Consider the following 25,319-nt stretch of genomic DNA (forward strand, 5'->3'; position numbering starts at 1 on the left):
CTGTAGCATCAGGACAAATGATCCGCTTTGTCAGAAGCCTGCTCCCCTGCCACCAGATCAGCTGTGGCTCTCCAAAGAAAACCACCCAGCTTTTCATTCAGTGTTTCAAGAAATCAGTGATGATAAAGCTTTGCCCAGCTGCAGAGTAGTGGACTTGAAAATTTATTCTGCAAGAACTTCTTGTTAAAAAGTTTTTTAACTTAAGACCAACAGTCTACTAGTTATTAAAGAAACCAAGACATGATATAGCTACGTTTGCCTAATTGCTTTTAATAAGTAAGCACTCTGGCATCATAGAGTTAAGAAATCCCATAACCCTGGCTTCCTGAAAAACTTTTCTTAGTGATTACTCATGTAAGTAATGAATACAGTTTAAAACTACTAATGGCTCTTATGATCTCATACGTCTGGTATTTAGTCAAAATATACAGCAAATTCTTAAAAGCTGACTAATATTATCAGTTTTGGGGAAGTTTTCATGTATCTAATCATTTTCTCACAAAGGCCGTTAACATCTACAACTCTTTAAAGAGCATTCCAAGCCATTCAACATTTGGGGGTTTCTTTGGTAATATTTAGCTTTAGACTCAAATACCAACTGCTGGCTACCATAGCCTTCAGTATACTTTGAAGTAAGTATAAAAGAATAACATTGCCATGTAAAGTCATAAAAGCGCAAAACACTGAAATGAGAAACATTTTTAGTAGTTATGCATCTTTATAAGCTATTACATGCTTATCCTAGTGAAAACAGATTACAGACAAGAATTAAGTTTCTACATTATCAAGCCATTACTCTGGATAGAAAGTATCTTCAATGGATAATTCTATCCAGGTGAGACTAACAGTAGTTTATTCAAATGGATTAAATAGAGTCCAAACTCCACTGAAAGATTACCTTTGTTCGCCTTTACGTAAAGCCTTCTATGTCTTTCCCAAATAAATTCAGAAGATGAGGGGACATGATATAATTTCAGCTGAAGATAAATCATTTATATAGCTAAACTCACTCACTATTTTCTCTTGTGACTCCCTGAGGAGAAAGGTAAGAAAAATGAAAAACTAAAACTAAACCACTCTAAGGCAGACTACTAACCATCTACACAGAGCGTGAGTCAAAAATAGCAAACCAAGGCCAGCAGGAATCTGAGTTCAGATAGACTGCTCTGGGAGTCAGGAAGTCATCTAACCTATTTTTTACCTTGAAATACAAGAGGTTTGTTATTCAAAACTTCCTCAATAGCAGTGACACCTTTAAAGGTATTAAAAAAAAAAAAAAAAAAAAAAAAAAAGCAACAGAACTTCTCATTTTACTAATTTATTTCCTGTAAAAAGAAACCCAGAACTACACACATGCACCTACAAGCTACTTGAGGAAAACAAACTAAAACATCTAATTTAACTCTTTCATGAGAATTGCCAAAAATCTGAAAAAGCTATCAAGGGTTTCCGGGTAGACCACTCTAACCCATAGCAGAAACACAACAGAGTAGACTATTCTTCTGCAGTACAAAAATGACACTGAAGAATCAAATTACGCTATGGAAGAGGAAATTACTGCTTCAGAGTAATACCTCCAGGGAAATCTGGAGTGGTCTTCACAAACACACTCCAAAAGATGGACTCATTTACGCAGAAGTTGCAGTGTTTCAGGGTAATTCTGCAACCCTCTGTGTGCCACTTGAACTCCTGGGGATGTCTAAGCAACCCACATGATAACAGCATACAGAGGACAAGGTAATTTTCCCAAGAGATGTGCGCAGCAGGGAAAAGAATGCAACATCACATTTCTACAAAAAGCAAGTAGCAACCAAATGAATGGAAAAAGGAAGTTCCATTCCTTCCCTGATTATGATTCTTAAAACAAACACATGCAGATAATAGCTTCAGAACAACTACCCTACCTTAAATAGAACAGACTACACCCACTAAATATATATGCAGACTTTTAAGGCAAATATAAATGAAAACCAGAGTCAAAGCACCACTTAGTTTAAGTCCATTTCATACCAAAACCACAAGCACAATTGGACTATATTAAAGAAAACAGAGCTGACAGCTAATTGATTTACTGTTTTCCATAGAATGGTAAAACATAGAAGTTCACTTTCTACAGTGAAATTTAGCAAGCTTTTAAATATGCTGGCTGAGTTCCAGTAAACCTCATTACCCTCTCAACTGTGCTGTCAAGTTTATATTTACAACTGCCTTCTCTAGATCATTTAATGAATATTTCCTGCTGGACCTTCCATTTTATTTGGGCCTTAATTCTTTTCAAAGAATGGTTCAGTATCATTAATAAAACTCCAAGAACATGTCCAAATGGAAATAAGTGGTGCTTTTCAAATTAACATGAGAAAAATTTATGACAACTCCACTATGTCTGTCCATCCTGCCTCTTTCCTTATCTATCTGGGTTGAGCTTGAGTTGATTTTTAGCTAAATTATCCAAAATCAAGCATTTACTTTTTTTTTTTTTTTTTTTTTTTGCTTCCCATTCATGCAAGTTAGATGGTTGGAAACAGCTATTATGGTAAATAAATTTATCATCGTTTTAGAAAGTTGTGCTTATCTTTATGTTAATGTTAGGTCTCCAAAATAAATTGAGTTTTAGATTGTACACTGTACATTTTATATCTGAAATATGTGGTATAAAACATTTTTCCCTGATGAAAGGAAAATACAAATTTCTTGGAAACTTCCTAAGTGTGTATAGAAAGGTTTAACTAACTTGTTTGAAACTCTATAAAATAAACAATGGTTTGATTCACTATTCCCAATCTTACCCATATAATAGCTCCTAAATGCGCATTCCTTCTTAGGACTTCAGCCGTAAGTAAACTGAACTTAATAGTCAATACTAGAAGGCAAAATTCCAACTCGAGGAATTATACTTTAAACACTGAATTTAGAAGAGGATGAAAAAGTCAGGAGTATCTTGAAACAGAACCTCTCTCTATTTTCTGGACAGTTTTTAGCACCTGGCGCAGGGCACTTCACAAGAGAAGACCCATGATATCCTGGAGAAACAATAAAAATTCCAGGAAAAAATCCTACGCAGCTACAGCAACTGTATGGTTACCACCACTGTTTAATAGATTGCCAACAGGGAGCCTTACAAACACATGAGGCTCTGGTGTCAAAGTTGGCAAGAAGCACATCTGAACATCAGAGATTAATCCACGACCAACCTTCCTTTCACTAGTGTATATGACAACAACTATGCTAGTGTTGTATACAATTTTAAACTACACTGTTTCAATTCGGTGTACTGAATGATTCCGTTGTCTGAGAAAGTAATATCAAGCAATATAAGGCCTAATCTCCTTTCATGATACAGCTGTAACTCTGTTCTTCAAGGTCTAGAGATTATGAACAAGGAGCTAAAATATTAATAATAGTTTATGTTCAAATTGCTTATAGCTTTGGATAGAGACTAGTTAGCCAACACAGAAATAGCATTTGTTAATACACTTGAAAATGTGTTTAAGTATGTGATCACAAATTTATAAATCCATCTCCATCCACACTACCAGTACTCACCTTTTCTATGCAGGAAATACTTGAACTTTTATTAAAAAAAAATCAGCCCGTAAACAGATGTTTTTTATTTAGATGTCAGGAAAATAAGAGGTCACTAAAAAGGAGAAATTTTGAGCCAGAATGTAACAGTTTTTATATCAGAGGAATCTGACTATCTTCAGTAAAGAGGCCATATTTTCATTTGTGGAAACCACTTCATGAGGACTCAAATCTTCAAAATTAAGCAGAACATTCTCAAATAGTTTAGGCACACTTCAAATCTGTTCATGCAAAAAATCCCCTGAAACACCCATTTAAGAAAAATTTCCTTGTTCCACTTAAGTTCCGTTAAGTAAAAACCCAGATGAGTCACTATAGCTAGACTGAAAAGTGACCAACTCTAAAACAAGAGTTTTGTTCACTAGCAGTTCAGCTTCCACAAACTGAGTAAGCTTTCAACATATTACTCCCTGAGATCAAGGTTTGACTTGATTTTTTAAATTGCACTTAACTGGAATTGCATAGGAGCATGCAGGGAAATCTGGAAGCTTCACTATCTACTGACTCTTTTCTGCGGTGAAACAAGTAGGATAGCTTGATTTTACTTTTCTATAGCCTAAACCCACTCTAGCATCACTTTTTAATGTGCACTGAAGTTATGGGAATAGAGAAGTATTGATCCTACTCCTACTACCTTGACAGAGTTGTCCCACAATCATGCGTACTCCAGAGGCTTATTTTAGCCCAGACCATTCTTAGCCTCCATCAGTTTCAGAAAGGTTTCTTCCTCCTTAATGTCAAGTCAATGAGTATTACTTTTTATACAAAAACATACATTCATTTCTGAAAGTCATTCTAGGATACAAATGTTCTATATTTTAACATTTAGTTGTCATAAAACCCTTAATCTTTTGCAATAGTCGGAAGCTCAAGTTCATACAGAATCAATGATGTAGAGCAAGAAGTTTCTCCAAGAACTTCAGGAGTCTCACATTTTAGTACGCACTCCAACATCAGTGTTAGAATTTGTTCATCAAATTTGCAAGCTAAGCTTTCAATTGCTCAGCACAGTTCTAGCTAGCAAGACTATTTTCACATGAAATGTATTACTAAACTGCTCAATCAAAATCTGAAGAGCTGCAGCACATGCGCCAACCAACCTTACTGTAGAAAGCCACACGTCTTTTTATGAACATTCTCAGTTCTAAACAACATTTACCTCTGCCATCTACAAAGTTGAGTTTTAATTTTTAATGTATATGCACAAAAGCAACAAGATTTCAGCTCCTCCTCCCCTCCTGATTTGATACTGCTATATCAGGTCCTGCAGACCAGGGCCTGAAACAGTTAACTATCAAACACAGAAAGATCAGCTGATCAGACAGTGCTTTCCACAGTGACCCCTTCCTGTTTTGTGTTTAGAATAGCAAACTTGAGCTCCAGCAACCAACAAACCTCAAAGAATTTTACTTCTGCTTTCAGGCAGCAGAAAGACAGGCAAAAGAGAACTTGCATATATTCCTCACTCTTTAAAGAAAAGCTTTCAAATCACATCCATAAATATAGCACAATTTTAGATTTACTTTATTGCTTTTTCACATGGTTTAGCTAAAAAAAAAAAATTAAACGAACCTGTTGTTACATTTGAGAATATTTAACATTAAAAATTCCAAAGGCCATGTTTGAACTCCTTGCTGTTGAAGATTTTATTGCTGGGGAGTATTATATCCAGCAAAGTTTTCAAGTTTTTTCTTTTCAGATCAGAGAGTGAAAGGGAAAGGCTGCAGTCTACAAGATTTGTTTAAGTTTATCCTGTTGTTACCTTATGCAAGACCAGTTGTACCCCTTTCCCTCTAGTGGTTAGTTTTGCTTTCTGTTGGAAACACTGTTCTAATAAAAAGCCCATGACTCACACTTTCTCCCCAACTAACAATGTTGTTCTTTTCAAAGCAAAAATTTATACCAAGGAAATAATTCCCTTGAAAAGGTAGTTCATAAAAAAAAAAAATAAAAAAATAAATAAATAAAAAAAAAAAAAAGGAGAGAGCTATAGAACAACAGCATAATTACATTAAGCAGTTGATATTTCAGTGGAACTATTTATTTGTGAAAACATTTAGTTATAATTTCAACTTGACTCAAATGCCATCAGAACTTTAAGAGAGAGAACTCAAGTAACCTCTGTCCCAGAATATTAGTGTCTAGTTGTGAAAAGTTAAGTCAAATATCAATTAAAAGCTACAGGAAGTCAACCGCAAGGAAGTACAAACTGCAAGGAAAATCAGTTAGAAGCAGTCTCGCAACAAAGCCAAACACCAATTCAGCCCAGAGATATCTAAAGTCTGTGCCAAGCAGGTGACTCAAAACACTCAAAATTAGTGTTCAACAACAGTTATTTAAAATTTTCAAAAAGCGGTTTCCATGAAAGGTAACTTTAGCATAAATTTACCTCCAGAACTGGTCCAGCTCCAAGAATAGTTCTCTCCACACCACTTGCGTACCCTTTCTGGCTCAGTGCTGTGAGGCAGTGAATTAAGAAGTTTGTGCTTTGAGTTTTTCCAGACCCACTTTCACCTGATATAACTATGCACTGATTGACGTGTTTTTTAAGCATTGTGTGATAAGCCACATCAGCAATGGCGAAAATATGAGGCTCCAACTTCCCAAGCTGATGATTCTCATACATCTTGACGTATTTAGGATTATAAATGGGCAGGAATTTAAAGGGGTTTATTGCAATCAAAATACTTCCTGCGTAAGTGTAAATTTTGTGTTTTAGAAAGCGGCATTTAAGATTTTCTAGGAGTGTTGTCTCTGTTAAGTTGGGGAGATTGCACAAGTCATCAAAGTCCTCCTGATACCAGGGCAGAAAACCCCTTTCAACCAATCGTCGAGCATCCGTCTCCTTGGACGGCAGTTGCATATGCGCATATTTGATAGTCCCATCAGTGTTCCTTTCTTGCAAAAGAAAATAGTACCCATCCTTTTGAGAATGCTCATCCTGAGCACGACGAGGCCAAAGTAAAACTCTATGAACGGGAGAATCATTTATATCAAGTACCCATTCTTCACCACCTGCTTCTTTCACCTCCACGAGCACATAATGTTTTGAGACATCCAGGTTTAAGATATTAATCACATCCTTGATGACATCTGAAGATGTGCTGTCCTTGGTTGCTGTCACTTTGCAGCAGGGAGCGCTTTCTGTTGAGAGCTGGGGGTAAATATGAAGATTATAGGCTGGCTTTGATTGGCAAACTGCACTGTCAGCATCTTTCAAACTCATTCTGCCCCCAAATGGGCTTCAGTCTTCCACCACTGCTTAAGATGCAGTGCCCATTGTCTAAAAAATAAAATAAATAAAATAAATAGAAGAAGAAAAAATCAAGCGTTAAAGAAAAACAATGCACAAGAAGTATAAGGGTAAGGTATTGTTTTCTGGACATGAGGATAAAATTGTTACACAGGCAAACCATTAACAAAAAGAACTAATGTGCAGAAGTAGCACATTAGTTTTATTTCTGCACATTAGTGAAGTTATTTCAGTCTGAGCAAATATCTGTTATAACATTTATCTTCTTTCTACTTTGCTTCTACTCCCATGCCATCCCTCTTACAGCAGCACAAGCATTCACACAGGCATGAAGCAAACTGAATCAGAATAAAGATCCAGGTTAGAAACCTCCCTGTTTCCCTAGGTTAGTCTTAACCCAGGTAAGTTCCCTGACACAGTTCATTGCATGGCTGTACAAACATCTTTTCCCCCTTCCAAACAAATTCTCCCTGGAAGCTGCACAAGTAACGTGAGATCGAACTACTGTTTGATTACTTCTTAAACCAGCTGTGCCAGCTTAGAGCAGCCATGAAGTATGGCAGGAGAAGCAACGCATGGAAGCAAGGAAGAAGAAGGTTCTAACACTATGATCAACACACTCTTTCACTTTTCCCAACTGCCCTCTTTTCACAAAATGTACAAGATAGGTACAGCATTTACCCCACTCAACTTTAAGGAAACAGTGCCTCTGACTCATGCAAATATTCCTGCCATCTCCTAAGATCACACACTGTAGCTATTTCTTAAATATGCACAATTTACCCAGAAAAGAGAATGCTAATTTCACTTGAGTCAACCACATCCTTGCTGCAGAGAGGTTTGATCTTGCATTTTTATCGTCCTTTTTAGGCTACACAGAAAAATTACTTTTAAATAGTATAAACATAAATAAATCAATAAAAAAGCCAGTGAAGTTGCTTGTTTGTTACTAAACAACTGCACAGGAACTTACATAAGACCACAAAAAGCAATCATTTCAAATTAAAATCAGTAAAGAGTTGGAAGTATTTAACTGCCACTTCCACTGCAAGCAATGAATCACTTCAGAGAAACATATGACATAGTTCTGCCTCATGAATTGCTTCAGAGTGGAGAAATCTGCTTTAAGGGAACTCTGAATATTAAGCTTTTAGAAGTTATTGTTACGCAAGTTGGATCATTTTTGGTGGCTACTCATCAAAAGGAAGGCTAACCAAGTCAGACAGCAAGAAAAACCACAGCAAATCTCTGGTCAAACTGTATGGTCCCTCAGAAAATTGTTTCTTGCTCTGTAAAATTTCATTCATCATTCATTAAAGAGGGTATATTGCAAGATCTTGGCAGTACAGAAGGATGGACTAGTGTGCTCAAAGGCCTCTCTCCATTTCCTGTACTTATCACTGATCAATAGTAAAGAATTCTGAAGGAATTATGCAAATGTAAGGTATCCTTGACCTATAGAAGCTCAAACAGCTAACATATAGCAAAATCAGCAACAGACTGCTGCTCATGGGGAAGACAAATCTGGAGAATAGTCACAGAAAAAGAACAGTGACCATTTTTTTTTTCATGTCAGTTAGCATAGGGAAACAGGCTAGCTCAGACTTCCGTTTTTTTTTTTCCCTCAGCAACTAGTTTCAGACAGATAGTCATTAGAGGTTGGTATGATAGAGGAAGTCCCTTCTAAAAGTATTCTGGCCAAAAGAGCACCCTAAGAAATGTGCCACCAACTTTCTGCCCATAAAGAGCTGCAGCTACACTTCTCACCAAGGTGCTGACCTCTGACTTTACTGACAGAGGTTTCCTAACCTTATCTCATGTTAGTTACCAAGATACATCTGATACTTTGCTTAAGACTGCCAAAAAACACTTCCCAAAGAGGAAAGTGGCACACAGCTCATTCTCTACTGTGTAAAACTCAGGTCAGGCCAATTACTGCAAGCAAAAACGCAATAGCTGGTAGTCTCTGTTCAGATGTGCATGACTGAGAAACTGGAAAGAGAAAGACCTCTCATCCTGAAGCAGACAGTTTTCTGACAAAGCAACACGCAGATGTCAACATGTTTCTGCTACGCACATATTTCTATATTATACAGTTATCAGATACAACTTGATGGAAGTGCAAGTAGACAGCTTGCAATGTAAGGCAGACAGCAGACAGTTCTGATTCCCCAGCCATTGCCCTGTAGGAATGATTTTAGAGATAAGCTACAGCATAAAGAACTTGCTGAAACATGATTTCAATACACAGTCACATGGCAAGTAAACAGAAAAACAGTCAACATCACACTGTCTCATTTTAATCAGATATGAAGTCCAGATGCAATTTTCTTTCTTTCAACAATACTGTGCTTTAACAGTGTTCTTTCGCTCAAAAACAGCTTCACTCAGATATGGTACTCTGAGTTATTCAATACTGATGATGAGGCTTAAAATAGAGGGAAAACCTAAACCTCACTTAAGAAAGAGTAGATCCAGTTATTCTTGAATTCCTTTTAATTATTCTCCCTTTACTACCAACAGCTAATTTGTCCGAAGAGAATCAAACTCAGTTAGAATTTTTATTGGAATAGTCTAAGATTTAGTGTTGTAATGATCCAATTTGAACAAACAAGTAGAATCCAACAATTAAAAAAAAAAATCAGAGTATACAATATGCTGTTTATTGTAAGAGGCAGATGTAAAAATAAGTGCTATGATTAACATATGCATATTTTAACACTGCTATGAAGTTCTATTCGACAAAAGCAAGCTATAAATAGCTACTAATTATCCTCATGACACAAAGCAATGACAGAAGTAAACGAGGACATAACCCAAGGCCTATAGTTTGGTAGCAGTTAAAGAAAAGAAAAAGCGGAGGGGCATGACGGCAGAGACTGGATTATGCCACAAGACCAGGGCCTCATGCTGAAAACTAATCCTAGCAATCTTCTGAAAGAATAGTCTCAGTAACTCAGCTGTAAATGACAATTGACTCATTTTGCCTTAGGTATCAAAGGTAATCAGGTATGACACAATCATATCACTCCTTTGGGTTCTTGGTTACATAAATCCATATATATTTGGATTACTAACTGAAAGCATTAGACATTTGGGAAAAAATACAGCTTTATTAAAAAATGAAAATAAAAAAATGCAAATTTGTAAACCATCATACTAAGTCTCAAAGGAAGTAACATAATGTTTCAATTCTTCTACCTAAGAATAAGGCTGAGAAAATCTGTCAACTCAAATAGAGGTTTGAGGAAATACTGTCACTCTCCAATTAGCTTATGATTTTCTTAGGGTATGCACTTCAGTTGATAATATACTGCCCTAAAATAGGCAGCCTCCAGTGTACATCTGACTTCATACTCTACAATACCTTGAGTAACAAACTAGAACATAAAAGTAAAGTAGCATACACTGAACAGATTGTAAGTTGGCTACCTGATGGGTCCTAATATTCAACTATGGACCAAGTATCATCAAGCAGCTGGAGGGTTGGATTCTAGTAAAGTTGGATTCTTGACATCAAAGTATATATTTTCATCATAATTCTAAAAGAAAGAAAAGAGCGCACAATGATTGAGAAAGCAGTAAATAATCAAAAAGCTAGAGTCAGTGATACAGTTCAGTAGTATAGGAGTAGGCAAGAAATACTAAACAAATTTCAGTTTAGTTTACAGATGCATAACTTCACATTTACCTGAAATAAGCCACATCAGCATGTTTGAAAATCATAGTGGGTAATCATTTAAACCTGAGATTCTTCTGTAGCCTAATAAGCATAACAGTGAATGTAATTCCCAGATACATGTTAAATGAATATTTAGTTAGGCAGCCATATTACCTTTGTGCTCAGCAGGCACATGACCAATACTGCATCTAGAATATATCAAAAATTCAAGTAAGCAGCTGAGATAACAACAAAAAAATCTGTTAGAAAATACCCCTTTACAGCAAAATGCTCTATAAGCTTTTATCTATGAGAAACAACACAGGGTTGACTGATACAAGTTCATATCCTTGTATGAAGAACTAGAAGTCGATAACCCTCTTCAGTCTGAAGGACAAAACTATAACAAGAGTCAGTGGCTGGAATTCAAAACTAGATAAATTCAGCCTAATGCAAGACAAACATCACCAGAAGACTACCCTCCATTGCAAGATTTAACTGACACTAATGAAGAGGCTTGATGCTAAAGTTCTTTCAGAAAATCAGCCAGCCTCCACTCACAGATGTGCTTCTGAGTCAGAAAAATTAATTAGGTATCACCCTTTCATTTATGTTACAAGCAGGGTGAACAGATGATGACAATGCTGCCTTCTATTTTCTATAGTTACTTAGAAAGTTTTTAAGTAATTGAAATATTTATTGATGAACCAATTTACACTGAAGCAATGAAGCAGAAGCCTGAATTCAGGTGCAGAGAATATTGGAAGAAAAGGAGAAATAAAAGACTACAAGGTAATAATGAAACCATATTGGTCAGCATGCAAAGCAGCATACTCAGAAAGAGAACAGCCCAACCACTTTTGAGTTCTTTTTGTTAAGAGCTGGAAATTTCTACAAATTTACCTCAAATTTCTTTCTCTTCCCTATAAGGAGCTCCTTTCCAACGCAAGGGGTGAAATAAAGCTGTGCATTAGAGAATTTAACAAGCAGGAGACAGAAGCTGGCACCAAGCACACATCAACTAATTTTAGACTTCACATTCAGACTCCTTTCTGTTTTATTTAAAAGAGTTTTACTTTTCGCAAGCCTTTAGTAGCTTAGGTAAATGTCTTCACAGTACTTAAAATTGACTAAGTACAGTTATCAGCATCTGCAAAACACAACAAAGTATTATTTCTCATTGTACTCCTATTTTACAGATGCAAACACAGGGGAAGAATCAGGCAAGCTAGGCAAGACAAAAATCAGGCAAAATTAGAGAAGTTTTTGATTCTAATCTTTTGTTCAATCCTTTAGACGGCAGTACTACTGTGGGCATGAGTGGGACAACAGCTGCATAGGATTAGCACGTTAAGGGATACAGTGATGTGTGATTTGTGCCCTATACAATCAATGGGTTTGTTGTCCCAATATAACATATGCAACTTAAAGGTACCTATTTTCAAGCGAGATTGAAGAAAAATGGGAAACTTGAAGTAGGATTAGACAAATTTAAACAGAAGGTACCAGTTATAGGTCCTCTGTATTGAACTATCCTGGAATGATAATTCAAACACATCGAGAAGAACGGAAGCAAGTCTAATCAATCTAAAAATCTCTTTCTAGGATTTTGTTACTCTCCCTTCCCCCCACCCCTACTTTTCCAAATTCTACAAAGTAACTGTGTCTTTGTCAACAGCACTAATATAACAAGCCTGTAAGCCAACAGTTTAAAGTAATATTAATTTTACATAAGCTATAAGCAAGTCAAAATGTACTAAAAACCCACTAGCTTTATTAAGTCAACAATGCAATCATTGCACTAGCAACAATTAAGTCAACATGAGGCTGTACTGTTTGGTTCATCACTGGAGAACTGGTTATCCTTGCCACTGAAATCACCCAGGAGAGCAGTATTTCAGGTAACTACTTCAATGCTTTATGAAAAGAAAAAAAAAAAAAAAAAAAAAAGTAGTAGGCTACGTACTTCAGCATTAATTCAAAATTTTACTTTTTGTCCAGACTAGAAATACAGAAGCAAAAAACACCAATTCTATATGGTAATTTTGATGCTATTTTCTAATCATCTTTAAACCTCTACTAAACAAATCAGTTTTCATAACATGCATTAAAGCCAATATTTTGTGATGTAGTAAAATTCTAGAAAATGACTTTGTCCCCATCGGCACAAGGTATTTGTTTAGCTTAAATAAGGCCATAATTTGAGACCACATGTTTAGTCAATGAATCATAGTGAAGCTAAAAAGGGAAAGCTACCATTACAGCAAAATTGTCCAGGACAAACTTTATAATATTCCAGTTCTTCATATTTTCATGCACGTTTTCAGTACTGCATGCCTCAATCTGAAAGCTTCAAGCTTCTCACGTTGTTCACCAAGTATTTGTCAATACAAAAGTAGAAATATATTACAATTGCCTGATCTCTAATATTCTTTAATATCAAAATCACCAATTATTATACCAAAAGAACCCCCTAAACTGCAAACATTCAACAATTCAACAATTTCAAAAATATTCAACTACAACTTATTCTTGGTTTCCAAAGCAAGAATTTCCAGCAAAATCGTAGGTTGCAGAGAGACCATAAAACTTCAAGAACGAACTGTACTTTACAGGTTAGGCTTTAGCCTTACCATAGCAAATTTCAGAGAGATACAGTTGCATGTAGTAGAACATAATTAAATTTCATTGCCCCTCCCCCCCCTTTTGAATATTCCAGGCATTTGTAGATTATTTGAAAATTGCTTAGCATTCTAGTTACACTTCAACATTTTTCCCTGGTTGTCTACAGTTCTGTTGGACTAAACAACTCTAGAGCCCTCGTTGTCTTCAATCAAAAGCTCTTTCTTTTTTCAACCCCTAAAGAGGCAGTTCTGAATAGAGCATGAAAATCCACAACATATTTGTTGCTACTTTTTCTGGTCATCACTGCCAGAGAAGCTAATGTTGGCCATAGAGTGCCTAATCAAGACACTGGATTGCAATGTGAGTATTATAGGAAAGTCAAATAAATTATCTTCCTTACAGACAGAGAGTACAGAACTGAGAAGGAACTATGGCCCTTATAACCCTGATCCCAATCTATGCTCTCAGTTCACCTAAGATGTAGACCTCTACTTCCTCTTAATTACTCAGATGTACATTTTAACCTCAACAAGCCCAGGTTCACAGTGATGTTAAAAGTCTAACAACATGTTATTACCTTAAAAGAGTGTGATGTCAGAATTACGGATGTACATCTGAGTCTGATTCAAGAGAAACGATAATGTGACTCTTAGAATGGAAGTTGAAAAAACAAGGAATGAAGGCAAAACAACCAAGGGCATTTGTGGCAGACAGCATAATCAGAAGAGCCCTGGACACTAATCTCACCACTTTCTGTAATTTTGTTAATTTTATCATTAACAGCATTACAGCTGTCAACAAAAGAAGTCAAAATTGCACTGCTCAATTATATTGATAAGAAATTCTCTTAAGAAACTTTAGGTCTAAGTACTATGTGAATTAAAGAAAAGGCTCAACAGCAACAGAACCTACAAACATCATAAATCACTTTAAACACACTTATTATTAAACACTGTTGATCTTTGAAAGAAGGGCACATTTTGCTGTGACCTGCCTTGAGTTTCATTTGGTAACATAGTATCAGCTACAAACACCACAATAAAGCCTAGATAAAAGCAACTCCTCAAGCCACTGGTAAGTCGCTACACAAAGAAAACATGATCTACTAAGAGAGGAAATCTCTGAATTTTCATTCTCTGAAATAAAGACATTACCAATATGTTCAGAAAACAAATAATCTGCTAAAAAGCCACTTACTGAAAAAAATCCCTTATAAGTATCTCAAGCCTTACTCCTTGATATTAGTCAGCTCTGATTAGATTTCTCCTTAAAAAGAAAAAAAAAACAGCAAAAAAACTCAACCCAAAAAACCTTACATGCATTTATAAACTGAGCATGAGATTCAAACCCTAAAGCGCTACTCTTCTAATAAAAGGTGGGGTTTTTTTTGGTTTTTTTTTTTTTTTTTTTAAACACTTGTGGTAGTACACATTTTTATTTACCTCATCCACTGGTACACAGCCCTCCTAAAAAGCCATTCACCATATTTAAATTAACAGTGTAGAAATCGTGAACCATGTTAGAGACTTTTGTTTCAATAAAATATAACTGCAATTGACCAAAAAATTCAAAAGTCAGAGAAGACAGGCAGAATAAGCATGTCTTTTTTCTTAGAAACTTGAGTTAATAAACCCCTTTATCCCTCAAATTCACAAAAAACATACTGAACCATGGACTTTTTGTTTAATTATAACTCATGACTTTTTTTTCCCTTGACTGGTAAAATAGCTAATACTGTTGCATCTTTTAGATTTTTTTTTTCTTTTTAAATTCCTAAGATATGAGAACCATGATATTTGCCCATCCAGCTACGGAAAGGCCATATTTAGCCTAAGTAATACTCGACTATGTGCATATGAGTCAAACAGTTATTCATACAGAATTATTCAATAGCTCTGATGTTTGAATCACTATTTGTCTGAAAACTGTCTGTACAAAGTTTTACTTACCAGGTGCACCTCATTTAAATTTTTCATCATCTATACTCGCTCTTTGTAAACTATCCAATTCCACAAACATATAAGGTTCCACAGAAAAATGTAATCCTCCCACTTTGATTAGAATATCCATTTCCATAGACAGCTGCCCTGTCACTGCACAAACTAATCTTCAACTCCTGAAAAAGCTTTTTGTTAAGACAAATATTCATGCATAGTAATAACAACAAAGTTCAGTTCTATAAAAGCAGGTTCAAAATGTTACCATAGTTATCTCCCAAGCTTGATGTTAATAAGTTAACACTAGCAATTAAGTAAACAGCCTAAGACACATCATCCTGACAAGTAGCTGTTACTATATTTTCAGAGTACAGTGGGTAAAGAATCTCATTGTTAGGGGTACTGTTTCTGAAGCTCAAAGACGAAAATCATCAAAAATAACTCTTTTTAGAGGAGAGCACTTCAGTGAGTCTTGAAACTAAACTGAATATACATTTACCTGAGAAGTTCTTCATGTTGTTTTCCCTACATTTTCTCTCCTAGACCTCTTCCTGAGGAGATACATAGTTAAAAGCACCACCGACTTACTAAAACTGGATGGGTGTAACACCAGTATATTAAACTGGAATGAAGAGTTGCCTCACACTGTTACTTTAGGGCACATACTTCAGCCATGTACTCCAGCTAACAGACCTGAAATTAGAGCTCTCCTAACTACCTGTGACAAAGTCTTATCTGCAAACAACTAGGTAGACAAACCGATACCAATCCACCTTAAGGAGTAACATGGGAGGATGCCGATGACATCTTTGAAAGGCTAATTACATATGCCAGAAGCCTGAGATCATCTCCAGACCTCTGCTACATTGCCACCCATCCAGAAGTTGAAATCAAGGAACATTAGATCTCATTTGGATACAAAGTACCTCTCACTTTTCACAGAGAACTTGCAAACAAAGCTGTATAGAATTTCGCCAATATATTTACAGAGTAATAAAAAGACTAACAACGATATTAGAAAGTCATGTCTCATGTCAGGATGACTATATCAACAGTACTGTCACAACAGCCATAGATCTGGAAAGAACTCTGCTACATTTAATCTACGGATGCACAACAAAAAGACGCCTCCAGCTTGCACAAGTTTTACATTCCAAAGATCGCAAAGCCAAACTTACCCAAAAGACCAAACACTACCAAGATATAAACAGCGAAAGGCACACATCAGTTAGGCAACGATGGTCAACGTGACAAAGCGTGGCGTCAACACAGCAGCAGCCTTGATATTTGTCAAGCGTTGCCCCCAAAAATCAAACAAACAAAAGAGAGTTTTAGGGAAGCTCGGACGAAGAAGGCAGCGGGGGCATCTGCGGGCGCGTGCAGGCAGCTCGCACCGCGGCCCGGAGGCACCGCGTGAGAAAGCGGCGCGGAGCGCGGTGAGCAGGAGACGGGAGCGAGCAGCACGGCGAGACCCTGCCGGCACCTATTGTGCGGGGCGGGAGGCACGGGGAGGCGGGCGAGGCGCGCTCCTCCGGCTGCGCTCCGGGCACAGCGGCGGCAAAACGCAGCAGCATCAGCAACGCGCTCGGCCGGCCCGGCCCGGCCCGGCCCGGCCCAGCCGCCGCCGCCGCCTCCTGAGGGAAACGGCCGAGCCGGCCGGCCGCCCGCCAGGGCCCCGCCGCGCTCCCTCCCCCCCCCCCCCCCCCCGCCCCAAAGCGGCTCAGCCCGTGAAGGGGGAAGGGGAGGAGGGCGGGCGCCCACCGGGGCGCGGGACCTCACGCCGCCGCCGCCGCCGCCGCCGCCGCCGCCTACCTCAGGCCGGTGGGGGAAGCGCTGGCGACCGGCGCCGCCGCCCGCCACAGGCCGCGTCGAGGCGCCGCTCGGCACTTCCGGGTGGGGGAGGGGAGCGGGGCGGCGGCCCATTCAGCGCCGCGCGCGCACCGCGCATGCGCCCCGCCCGCCCCCGTCTGCCTCGCCCGCCGCGGCCGTGAGGCGCGAAGCGTCGCCGGTACCGCCCGGCGCCGGCTCCTCGCAGAGCTCGGGAGCGGCTGGCAGCCGGGCGCCCTCTGAGGCGGCGCCCGGCGCTGGGAGGCGGGTGGGTTCCTGTGGAAGCCGAAGGAGCTCTGTGCCGCCCTTCTCCAGCGGTTTTCCCCGGGCGCGGCCTGGGGATCCTCCGGCTTCGGCCGTCGAAAAGCGCCGCCGGTTCCCACGGGCGAAAAACGCAGCGGGTGTCAGGCTCCCGGGGCCCGTAGGCAGCTTTACGGGGCCTGCGGCGCTGGTGTGCGGGCGCAGCGCGGGCGGCGGCGTCCCCTCCGCCGGCAGAGCCCCGAGGGAGGAGGAGGAGGAAGGGGAGGCTGGAGGCGGGGGGCCCTCGTGTGAGGCGACCGTTTTGCCCCGGGCAGGGAGCAGCGCCGCGGCCGTTTTGCCCCGGGGGGGGGAGTGGGGGGAGGGGCCGCAGCGCCGCGGCCGTTGGCGTGCGGCGGCCTCCGCGCCGTCAGGGGGCGCGCGGCGTTCCCGCCTCGCGGCGGCGCCGCGCCTGCGCGGGCGGTTTGAAGGCGATGGCGGCTGAGGAGTCCCGCGGGTGAGGGAGGGAAGCAGCGAGGGAGGGGGCGCGCGCATCCCGCTGCCCTTCTCACCTCGCGCTCTGTCCTTGCAGGGTGTCGGCGCTGGCGGACACCTCCGGTGCGCTGGTGGCGGCGGGCGGCGAGGCGTCTGGGCAGAAGCGGAAAGGTAGGCGCGGGGTGAGGAGGGGAAGCGCGCCGAGGCGGGTGGCCTGGCCTAACTCCCCCTGCCTCTCTTCCAGGAGGAAGGGTCGTGAAGTCTCGCTACCTGCAGTACGAAAAGAAGGGAAACAAACAGGTACTTAGGCTCCTGGCTGGAGGGGAGGGGTCTTGGCAAAGGCTAGAAATGATCCCAAATGACAGTTTGGATGTGAGGGAGCCATTATTTATTAACAAATAGATACAGACTGGAATGGGAACTTAAGACTGTCCTCAGCTGTCTTGCAAAGCGCTAAGATGCATTAGGATAGTAGTTGTTTGTTTGTCCTCATCCAAATAGAAGTAGAATAATATTATTGCTTGTAATTGCTGCTTATGTTCAGTTTTATCTGTTCTTGGTTGTCAGGCGAGTTCATCAAGTTCTTTTACAACTTCTGCTACTAAACCATCTGGAAAAGGAGGGAGCCAACAAAACAGATCAGTTCTTCCTCAGAAGTGCAAAACTTCTGGTAGGTTTTGCCAGAATAACTTAAAAGTTGTTCTTTGAGGACCTTTATTTCTAACCTGTAGAACTCCTCACAACTCAAAAGATGTCTCGAAGAGCTGATGTTTCGTATTACTTTTACCACTGATACTTTTATGAAGATGTATGCATGGAAAATGAAGATGCATGAACTTGATGTGGGTTTGGGAGTTATAAACTGAAGTGCATTGAACTCTTGTCTTTCTCACAGAATACTAATCTAGAATTGAGTATTTGACAATTGAGTTGTCTAGAATAAGTATATCTCTTACCTTGTCTGCAAAACTGGGCTATTCTTTCAATATGGCCTCTTTAATTGCTGCAGGTTTCTCTTTAATCTTTACAATAAACTCATTGTAAAACACCACAAGTCCCTGAGTGTATAGCTGTCTGCAAAGCTGTCCTTTTTTAATTCTTTTGCAATAATTGCAGTTAATGTGAAAATCCCGATTTACTGTTCGCACTTAAGTGTCGTTGCTTAGCTGTGAAATGTTTGAAGATAAGTTCTGAACTACTTTGTTTTGTATATAAGGTACACTTATAAAAGTTCTCTTGATGCTGCTATAAGTTAGTGAAAAGGTATACAACTGTAAATTTGTGCAGAATCTGTTCTAGTTATTTTAGTCTGATAACAGCTTCTTTCTGTAGATGTTTTCCCTCGTTCATTAAATCAGACCAGCTTTGAGAAAGGTGACTTACAATCCACTTTATTAGATGAAGATAAAATTACTCGACCTGACCTTGATCTTTCAGCTATTAATGGTAAGCACCGCCCACATTCGCTTTCTTATTTTATTATTTTTAGTTTATGATAGTGTAACTTCATTATTAGTAACACTCATGGTGTATAGTATTCACATGAAGATACTGTTAAAGATAAACAAAGGTAAATCTTATTTTTAAATGAGCATCATTAAGCAGAGGTATTGAGGTCTTTGGGGATTAAATTATCCTCTTGATTTTGAAAGTCTTTTGGGTACTCTTTTTTGAGTTTGAGGTGTAATATTAAAGAACAAAGCATCCTCAAATCTTCGTTTCTACCACAGATGGGTTTTAATCAGCCCTTCTAAAAACTGTACCACATCTATCTGTAACTGTCATGTAAGGCTGAATATCAGTATAAAATGCTTATATGAGCCACGTCTTCTCATGAATATAATCAGAACCAGAAGCAGAGCACAAATCTCTTACTGGAACACACAATCATTTCAAAATTCTCTTTACCTTTGAACTTGATGGTATGTTGTCTTGCTTCATGCATTCTGGGGGAAAAAAAGAGTAATAATGTCTCTCTTGTTCTGATGCAGACAAAAGCCTCCTCAAAAAGACTCCTAGTTCAAAGTCTATTTGCAAAACAGGTACAAGGACAAGTGGAAAAAAACAAAATGCGGTGAGTCTCACTGCTTTATCTTAAATATTTATTTTGAAATGTACCAAATGAGTGTTTTCTCGTTATCTCTAATCTTGGTAACAAAAGTTAAGGTTTCCAGGATGATGTAAAGCCTTATGGCAGAAGTCAGATGGTAGGTCTGTTCTACTGCTAGTAGGACAGGTATAAATCTCAACAACACAGGCTGAAATTTTGCTTCCATCGCTTGTGGTAGAGAGTCTGCTCAAGTTGAAGCGTTTGTTCATGTCAGTTCTTGTATTCCTGTCTGTACTTTTTAATGATATCTTATTATCTTTAAATTGTCTAACACTTTTTCACTAGAAATTAACAATGACTCAACCTAATTCTGAAGTGCTTTGTAATACAGCAATGCATTCCATATAACACTGAAACTTCAAGTTCTCTACAAGTGTCTTGAACATCTGCTGAAAATGCTATTAAAAGTTTGGAACAATGAATAAATAAGCCAGTTAGGTATCTTTAATTAACAGGCAATGTTTAAAAACTCAATCTTTTTCATACATCTGACTTGTTGATAATGCTGATGGGCACAAATTAGATTTCCAATTATTTACTTGAATGCTGAAAAAAAATGTTTACTGAAATTGAACTAGTATTTTTTTTTGTTTATTCTATTTATTTTTTTTAAGAAATCTGATTCTGATGTTCTGAAGAAATGGCTGGCATCTCAGACACTGCTTTTAACTTACCTAAGAGTGAAGGTGAGAGTCAGTTAAGTATTTGATACTTCAGATAAAAATCAGTCAGCTCTTCCTTATCAAGTTCTATGCATTCTGATCCATAGAATTTAGATTTTTATGATTTTACGTGTTTATGGCTGTAGAACTGCACAACTTGCTTTGAAAACTCCTGGAGTGAATTCTGTGCCAGTTTGTTAGACTGATGCCAGTTCTTCATGAAATGGGTGGAGGGTGCAGAAGTTTTAGGAAAACTGGAGGTGAGAATGTTTATATTTCAAAGGTGTAGTGATTACTTTGTTCACTTAGTGCTGAATGTGTATAATTTTTCTTTACAAAAGTATCAACAGGGATAGGGGGAGAAGATGGAGAGGCTTTAACTGAAAGGTACTGTGCTTATTGCAAGAGGTCTCTAATTCCCTAATTGAGGCTATTTGAACTCAAATCTGAGACTTTCATGTGCTGCTTCAGAAAATGTTAATTAGTTACATGTAGCATCATTTTAGTTATGAGTATTTTTGGATTTAATAGGCAGGGAAAAACCTTGCCAAGCTGGAGGAAAAAACGGAAGAAAACCTGCTAACGTTGTGTGAAGAAAAGGAGAAGAAACAGGAAAAGCTCTATGAGTTGAAGCGTGAATTCTTGCTTGAAGAGCGAGAGCAGAAGCTTGAAGATGTGTTGAATAAACAGGTAGGCTTTATTACAGGTCACACTTCCCCTATGTTTAAACAAGCTCTGTTATGAAATAGTCCTTTCTTCAGACAGATTCTTTGGCCTGCTGGTATAGAATTTTATGTATCTCTAAATGTCTACTTCCTGTTGTGGCACGTTATGCTCTCTAGTAACCTAAACAAATACCTGTCACTTTTTTTTTTACTCCACCTTGTGGATAGGCAGTAGGCAGGAGGGAGAAGTTAGAGCTGTTAGGCAAGGGAGCAATAGTGCACCAGCTGCCGGAGCAGCTTACAGTTGATGCAGAAGAGACATTAAGTGGCTTAAAACTGCATCAACATCTTGCAGTTTTGCAGTTACAGTTATCATGGCTAGAGCTGAGATGCTAACTCTTAGATGAGAGGTGAGCACCTTCTGTCCTTTATCTGTCTTATTTTTGTATATTGGACAACAGTAATTCTGATCTTGCTGTAAGAAGACAATTTTCTGATAACTTTCTTAATAATAAATTATCTTAGAAGCTAAAGCCTCCCATCTTTCTCAGTATTTTGTTTGTTTTATTATGTCAAATTGAAAGGATAGTATTGCTGGAATACTTAATTTTAATACCTAAACTTTTGTTTGCTTTTAACAAATATGCAGTGCATATTTGCTGATTTGCAATTTGCAAAAATTAAACAATGAAGACTTTTGTCTCTTGGTGAATACACTATATCTGCAGGCCAAAGATCAAAGGCAAAGGATTTTGTCAGCTATATTTCGAACACTTAGGAACTACAGTGAGAACGAAACTGGTGTTGACCTAGGTATTTTGAAGTGATAGAATAAAACCTATTAAACAGTAGAATAGGTAACACAAACAAATTCTTCTATCAAAGAGCATTTCAATGTGATACTTGTTTGTTTTTTCCTGTATTGAACCAGATTTGAATCACAGTCTATAGGGTTATAAGGCAGATCATGCATTCTAACCGTAATACTAAAACGGCTTGTCTGTGGTGAAGTGGTAGTTCATCATGTATTCTTTTCAGATGGAAGTACTCGCTCCCCTTGTTCCCGTCTGTGAACAGTTTAAAGAGCAATATAAAAGCTTTGCAACTTCCCTGGATGCCACTAGACACGAATTACCTGTGAAGAATATACACATAGAGGGAGATACACTAACATATCTGGGTAGGAAAACTTGAATTTTCAAATTTACTTTCATAAATAGTGTTTTTCAGTCTGCTAAAATGCTTACATCGTTACTGTTGGATTTATTTATAGCCATTGGATGAATTTTGTATGCCGCTCTTGTGGTCTGTATGGATACCAGGCTGCAACATTAGCCATGTGTTTTGCTATGAATAATTCTTGTATCTGTGTACTGTTCAGGATTTGTATCTGATAGCAGGAAAAATGGTTTTTAAGTTAGGGCCATTACATCTTCTTTTAGCAAGTTTCTATCTTTTTTTTTTTTTTTAATGCTTTCCCATTCCTCTTTCTCCTTTCTTGTTCCTAATGCATATGCAAGTTGTACAGTTGTAGTATCTTGATCTTTTTATTTGTTTGTTTCTGTGTTTGAGGGATATAGCCATATAGAAAGACTTGCTTGTGTTTTCTGTAAAACTAGAGCTTAAGTATATTGCATGATATCTTGAATCAGTGCGTTTGCTTAATAAATCTGTACCTGTGGTCTGTGCTGAAGTCTATGCAAAAACTTTCTAACTATTGGTCTGTTTAGCATCAAGAAAGCTGATCTTAATAACCTCTTGCTGCAGTTAATCTTCCTAATTTAAATTAAATAACTTGGCTTTCATAATTTTTTGTTATGTATTTGTGAATGCTGATCAAGCAGTGGTTTTTCCAATATCTGGTTCACTTATCTCTGGTTATTCCAACTATTCAGCTGTTGAGTAATCTTGCATTTATTGATGCTACTGTGCATTTCTGAGTGATGTTTTAAATGTCTTCTATATTGTAGATGAACTGCAAAAGCATTTAACTGTCACACAGGAGCTTCTGACAGAAGTTAAGCCTAGCTGTGCAGAAGAAAATGCAAAAGCATCCCCTGTACTGAAAGAGCTTAAAGAAGTCTTTCAGGAGCTGGATAAAGAGCTTCAAAGGTATTTACAAGAATCGAGTGAAAAGACTCTCCAACTCAATATTCAGACAAACCTATAGATTTCAACTTTTGAATTCAGCGTGTGTATTGGAGGATTAATTGAGAGAACTGTTAGCACTAAGTTTAATTCTGTTTGTATTCAGAGAAAGGTTTCTTCTCTGAAGGTAGTGTCAACAAATACGGAATATCACTGAGAGCAGGAGGAAGAGAGGTAATATGATCGATTTCCTTTCCTCCCTTCCTGAAGAAGAGGCTACAATTCAAATCTTTGAAGGCCAGTAGATCCTGAACCCACGCACCTATCTCACTGTTCTACAAACTTTCTCTTCCTCTTCTGCAAACTCTTGCTATTGAGAAGCAAATTCTTAATTTACATTTTTCTTCTGGTTATTGTAGAGTGGGAGAATCTTGTGAATCTGCAGGTACGTGGCCTTTGTGCCTAAAAGGAAATTATGATCCTCCACTGTAACTGATTTGGTCTGCTTGGTTTGTTCTAGGAGCTTCACACGAGTGCAGAACCTGTCATTTGAAGTCAGTAAAGAAGTTTCTCTGCATAACCAAAGAATATGCGAAGAGAACTATGGACTAGATGCTGTGAAACGTTGGTACTTCAACTAAACTTTTACTGATAGGTGGGTACTAAACCAGTGCCAACAGACTTGTTATCTTTTTACTTCTTGTTTAAGTAAATGACTTGTCCAGCTTTTCAACAATACCAGAGTATGAAACCTGCAACATATATGACTAAACTCTTCTGCGTGCTGTCCTGTGAGGAAACATCTTTTTTCAGATGTGAATTCTCATTCCCGTGGCACTTTCTTCATCATTTTTCTCCTTGACAGCACTGAAAGGTAAACAGTAAGAAATGCTATTCTTAGCAAGTATTGTTTATATGCTTTTCTTGTTTTACCATCTTGTATCTGGCTTCAAGTGCACTGACTTGCATTTCTTTCCAGAGTAGTTTTCCTTAAAGGGCAACATATCAGAGTATAGATGTGGAATTTTGCATGTGGTACTGTGCATTTGATAATCTAGTCAGGAGATCTGTAGGATTGTACAACATGAGCCTTGATCATTCAGTGAGCAACTTCTGCAGGAACTCTGGTTGTCCCTTGTTTCTTTATTTGGCCAGAGGAAAAGCTAAATGGGTAGCTAATAGTGAGTCTGATGAGTGGGAAGAACCTGGTCACTTGTGACAGTAAAGTTTGGTTTTTTGTCACTTAATTGTCTTGGAAACAAATTATTTAAGTCTGATATGCTTTCCTATTAACTTGACACTTTTTTAAGGATCTATAATTTCATTTTATAATAAAAATTGTCTTTCACTGCTGTACTAATAGCCTTCATTTTTGAATATTTTCATTTATCTCCTGCAGAAGCTTTTGTTTCTATCTGGGCTTGTATAGGGCTAATGCTAAACAATATATGCAGTGATGGGTTTATAGGCATTAACTAGTCTGAATGGCAAGCCATATCCTACTGCATTTGAAGTGCTGAGACCAGAAGATTGTGAATGTGGAGAGAAACCTCTAACCTAAATACTAAGCAAGTGCCTGGATGAGAAACAGAAAATAGCTGTTATGAACATATATTCCAAGTGTTGCATTCCACCCCCTGCCAACATACTTTCCGTTTTTGTAAGTGGAATGTGTGTAGCTGTCTGAAAAACATGTATCCCATATTATGTACCCGTGGAACTTCTTTCTGTGATGGTTTTTCAAAAGCTCTTCTTTGTATTGTTTGGATACTGGTATGTTTCTGGGTTAAGCTGTGTCTATCAATTTCTTTTGCCTGCTCAAAAAAATGTTTGGAGCATTCCCCTTGCACTATTTGAAATATTCATAAACTTCATAAATGTTTCAGGTTTTGTTGCTGGTATTAAGAGTCTAGCTAGATTCTGTCTCCTATTTAAAAATAGTATTAAATTAAGCAATGGTAACTGCATCAGTAAGTTGAGCAGTGTACTAGATGAGAAGTAAAATAGCTATTAAGAATCTTTGTGTATAATTTTATTGTTGTTATTCATAGCAATTTATCTGTGGGCTAAATTTGGTTTAATAAATTTATTCCAATCTATCCATTGGGAAGGCAACAAGTAACTTTAAGATAGTTATCTGCTATCCTCAAGTCTCTGCTTCCTCAAATGTGTTGGGG

The 25,319-nt window shown here is 38.4% G+C and overlaps 2 protein-coding genes across 12 annotated transcripts in view; one reads left to right on the forward strand and one right to left on the reverse strand.

Annotated features, from left to right (window-relative positions):
- The window catches only part of MYO9B (myosin IXB), a 45,814-nt gene extending 28,870 nt beyond the window's left edge, over positions 1-16,944 (reverse strand). For 7 of the 11 annotated variants that reach the window (XM_062595956.1, XM_062595953.1, XM_062595955.1 and 4 more), the window contains exons 1-4: positions 16,871-16,938; positions 16,237-16,337; positions 10,268-10,377; positions 5,972-6,865 (exon numbers count right to left, since the gene is read on the reverse strand). In XM_062595956.1, coding sequence (XP_062451940.1) covers positions 5,972-6,808 — 837 coding nt within the window. In that variant the 5' untranslated portion in view covers positions 6,809-6,865; positions 10,268-10,377; positions 16,237-16,337; positions 16,871-16,938. Of the gene's footprint in view, positions 1-5,971; positions 6,866-10,267; positions 10,378-16,236; positions 16,597-16,870 lie in introns of those variants that run through there. The other 4 variants (XM_062595950.1, XM_062595958.1, XM_062595948.1 and 1 more) reach the window with 3 other exon arrangements.
- Positions 16,297-24,498, forward strand: HAUS8 (HAUS augmin like complex subunit 8). The gene is made up of 13 exons (XM_062596579.1): positions 16,297-16,471; positions 17,051-17,153; positions 17,715-17,788; positions 17,862-17,917; positions 18,185-18,287; positions 18,950-19,063; positions 19,609-19,691; positions 20,342-20,413; positions 20,921-21,079; positions 22,093-22,234; positions 23,025-23,166; positions 23,663-23,766; positions 23,852-24,498. The coding sequence occupies exons 1-13, from the start codon at positions 16,297-16,299 to the stop codon at positions 23,911-23,913; spliced, it is 1,389 nt and encodes a 462-aa protein (XP_062452563.1). The 3' UTR covers positions 23,914-24,498.
- Positions 24,499-25,319: the final 821 nt, after the last annotated feature.

Source organism: Rhea pennata, chromosome 27 (genome assembly GCF_028389875.1).
Source record: "Rhea pennata isolate bPtePen1 chromosome 27, bPtePen1.pri, whole genome shotgun sequence".
NCBI lineage: Eukaryota > Metazoa > Chordata > Aves > Rheiformes > Rheidae > Rhea > Rhea pennata.

Coding starts and splice junctions, on each gene's coding strand:
- HAUS8 (XM_062596579.1), top strand. CDS start 16,297: ATGGTCAACGTGACAAAGCGTGGCGTCAACACAGCAGCAGCCTTGATA. Junction 17,154..17,714: donor CGCCCGGCGCTGGGAGGCGG/GTGGGTTCCTGT, acceptor CTGTCCTTGCAG/GGTGTCGGCGCTGGCGGACA. Junction 23,767..23,851: donor TGGACTAGATGCTGTGAAAC/GTTGGTACTTCA, acceptor TTCTTGTTTAAG/TAAATGACTTGTCCAGCTTT.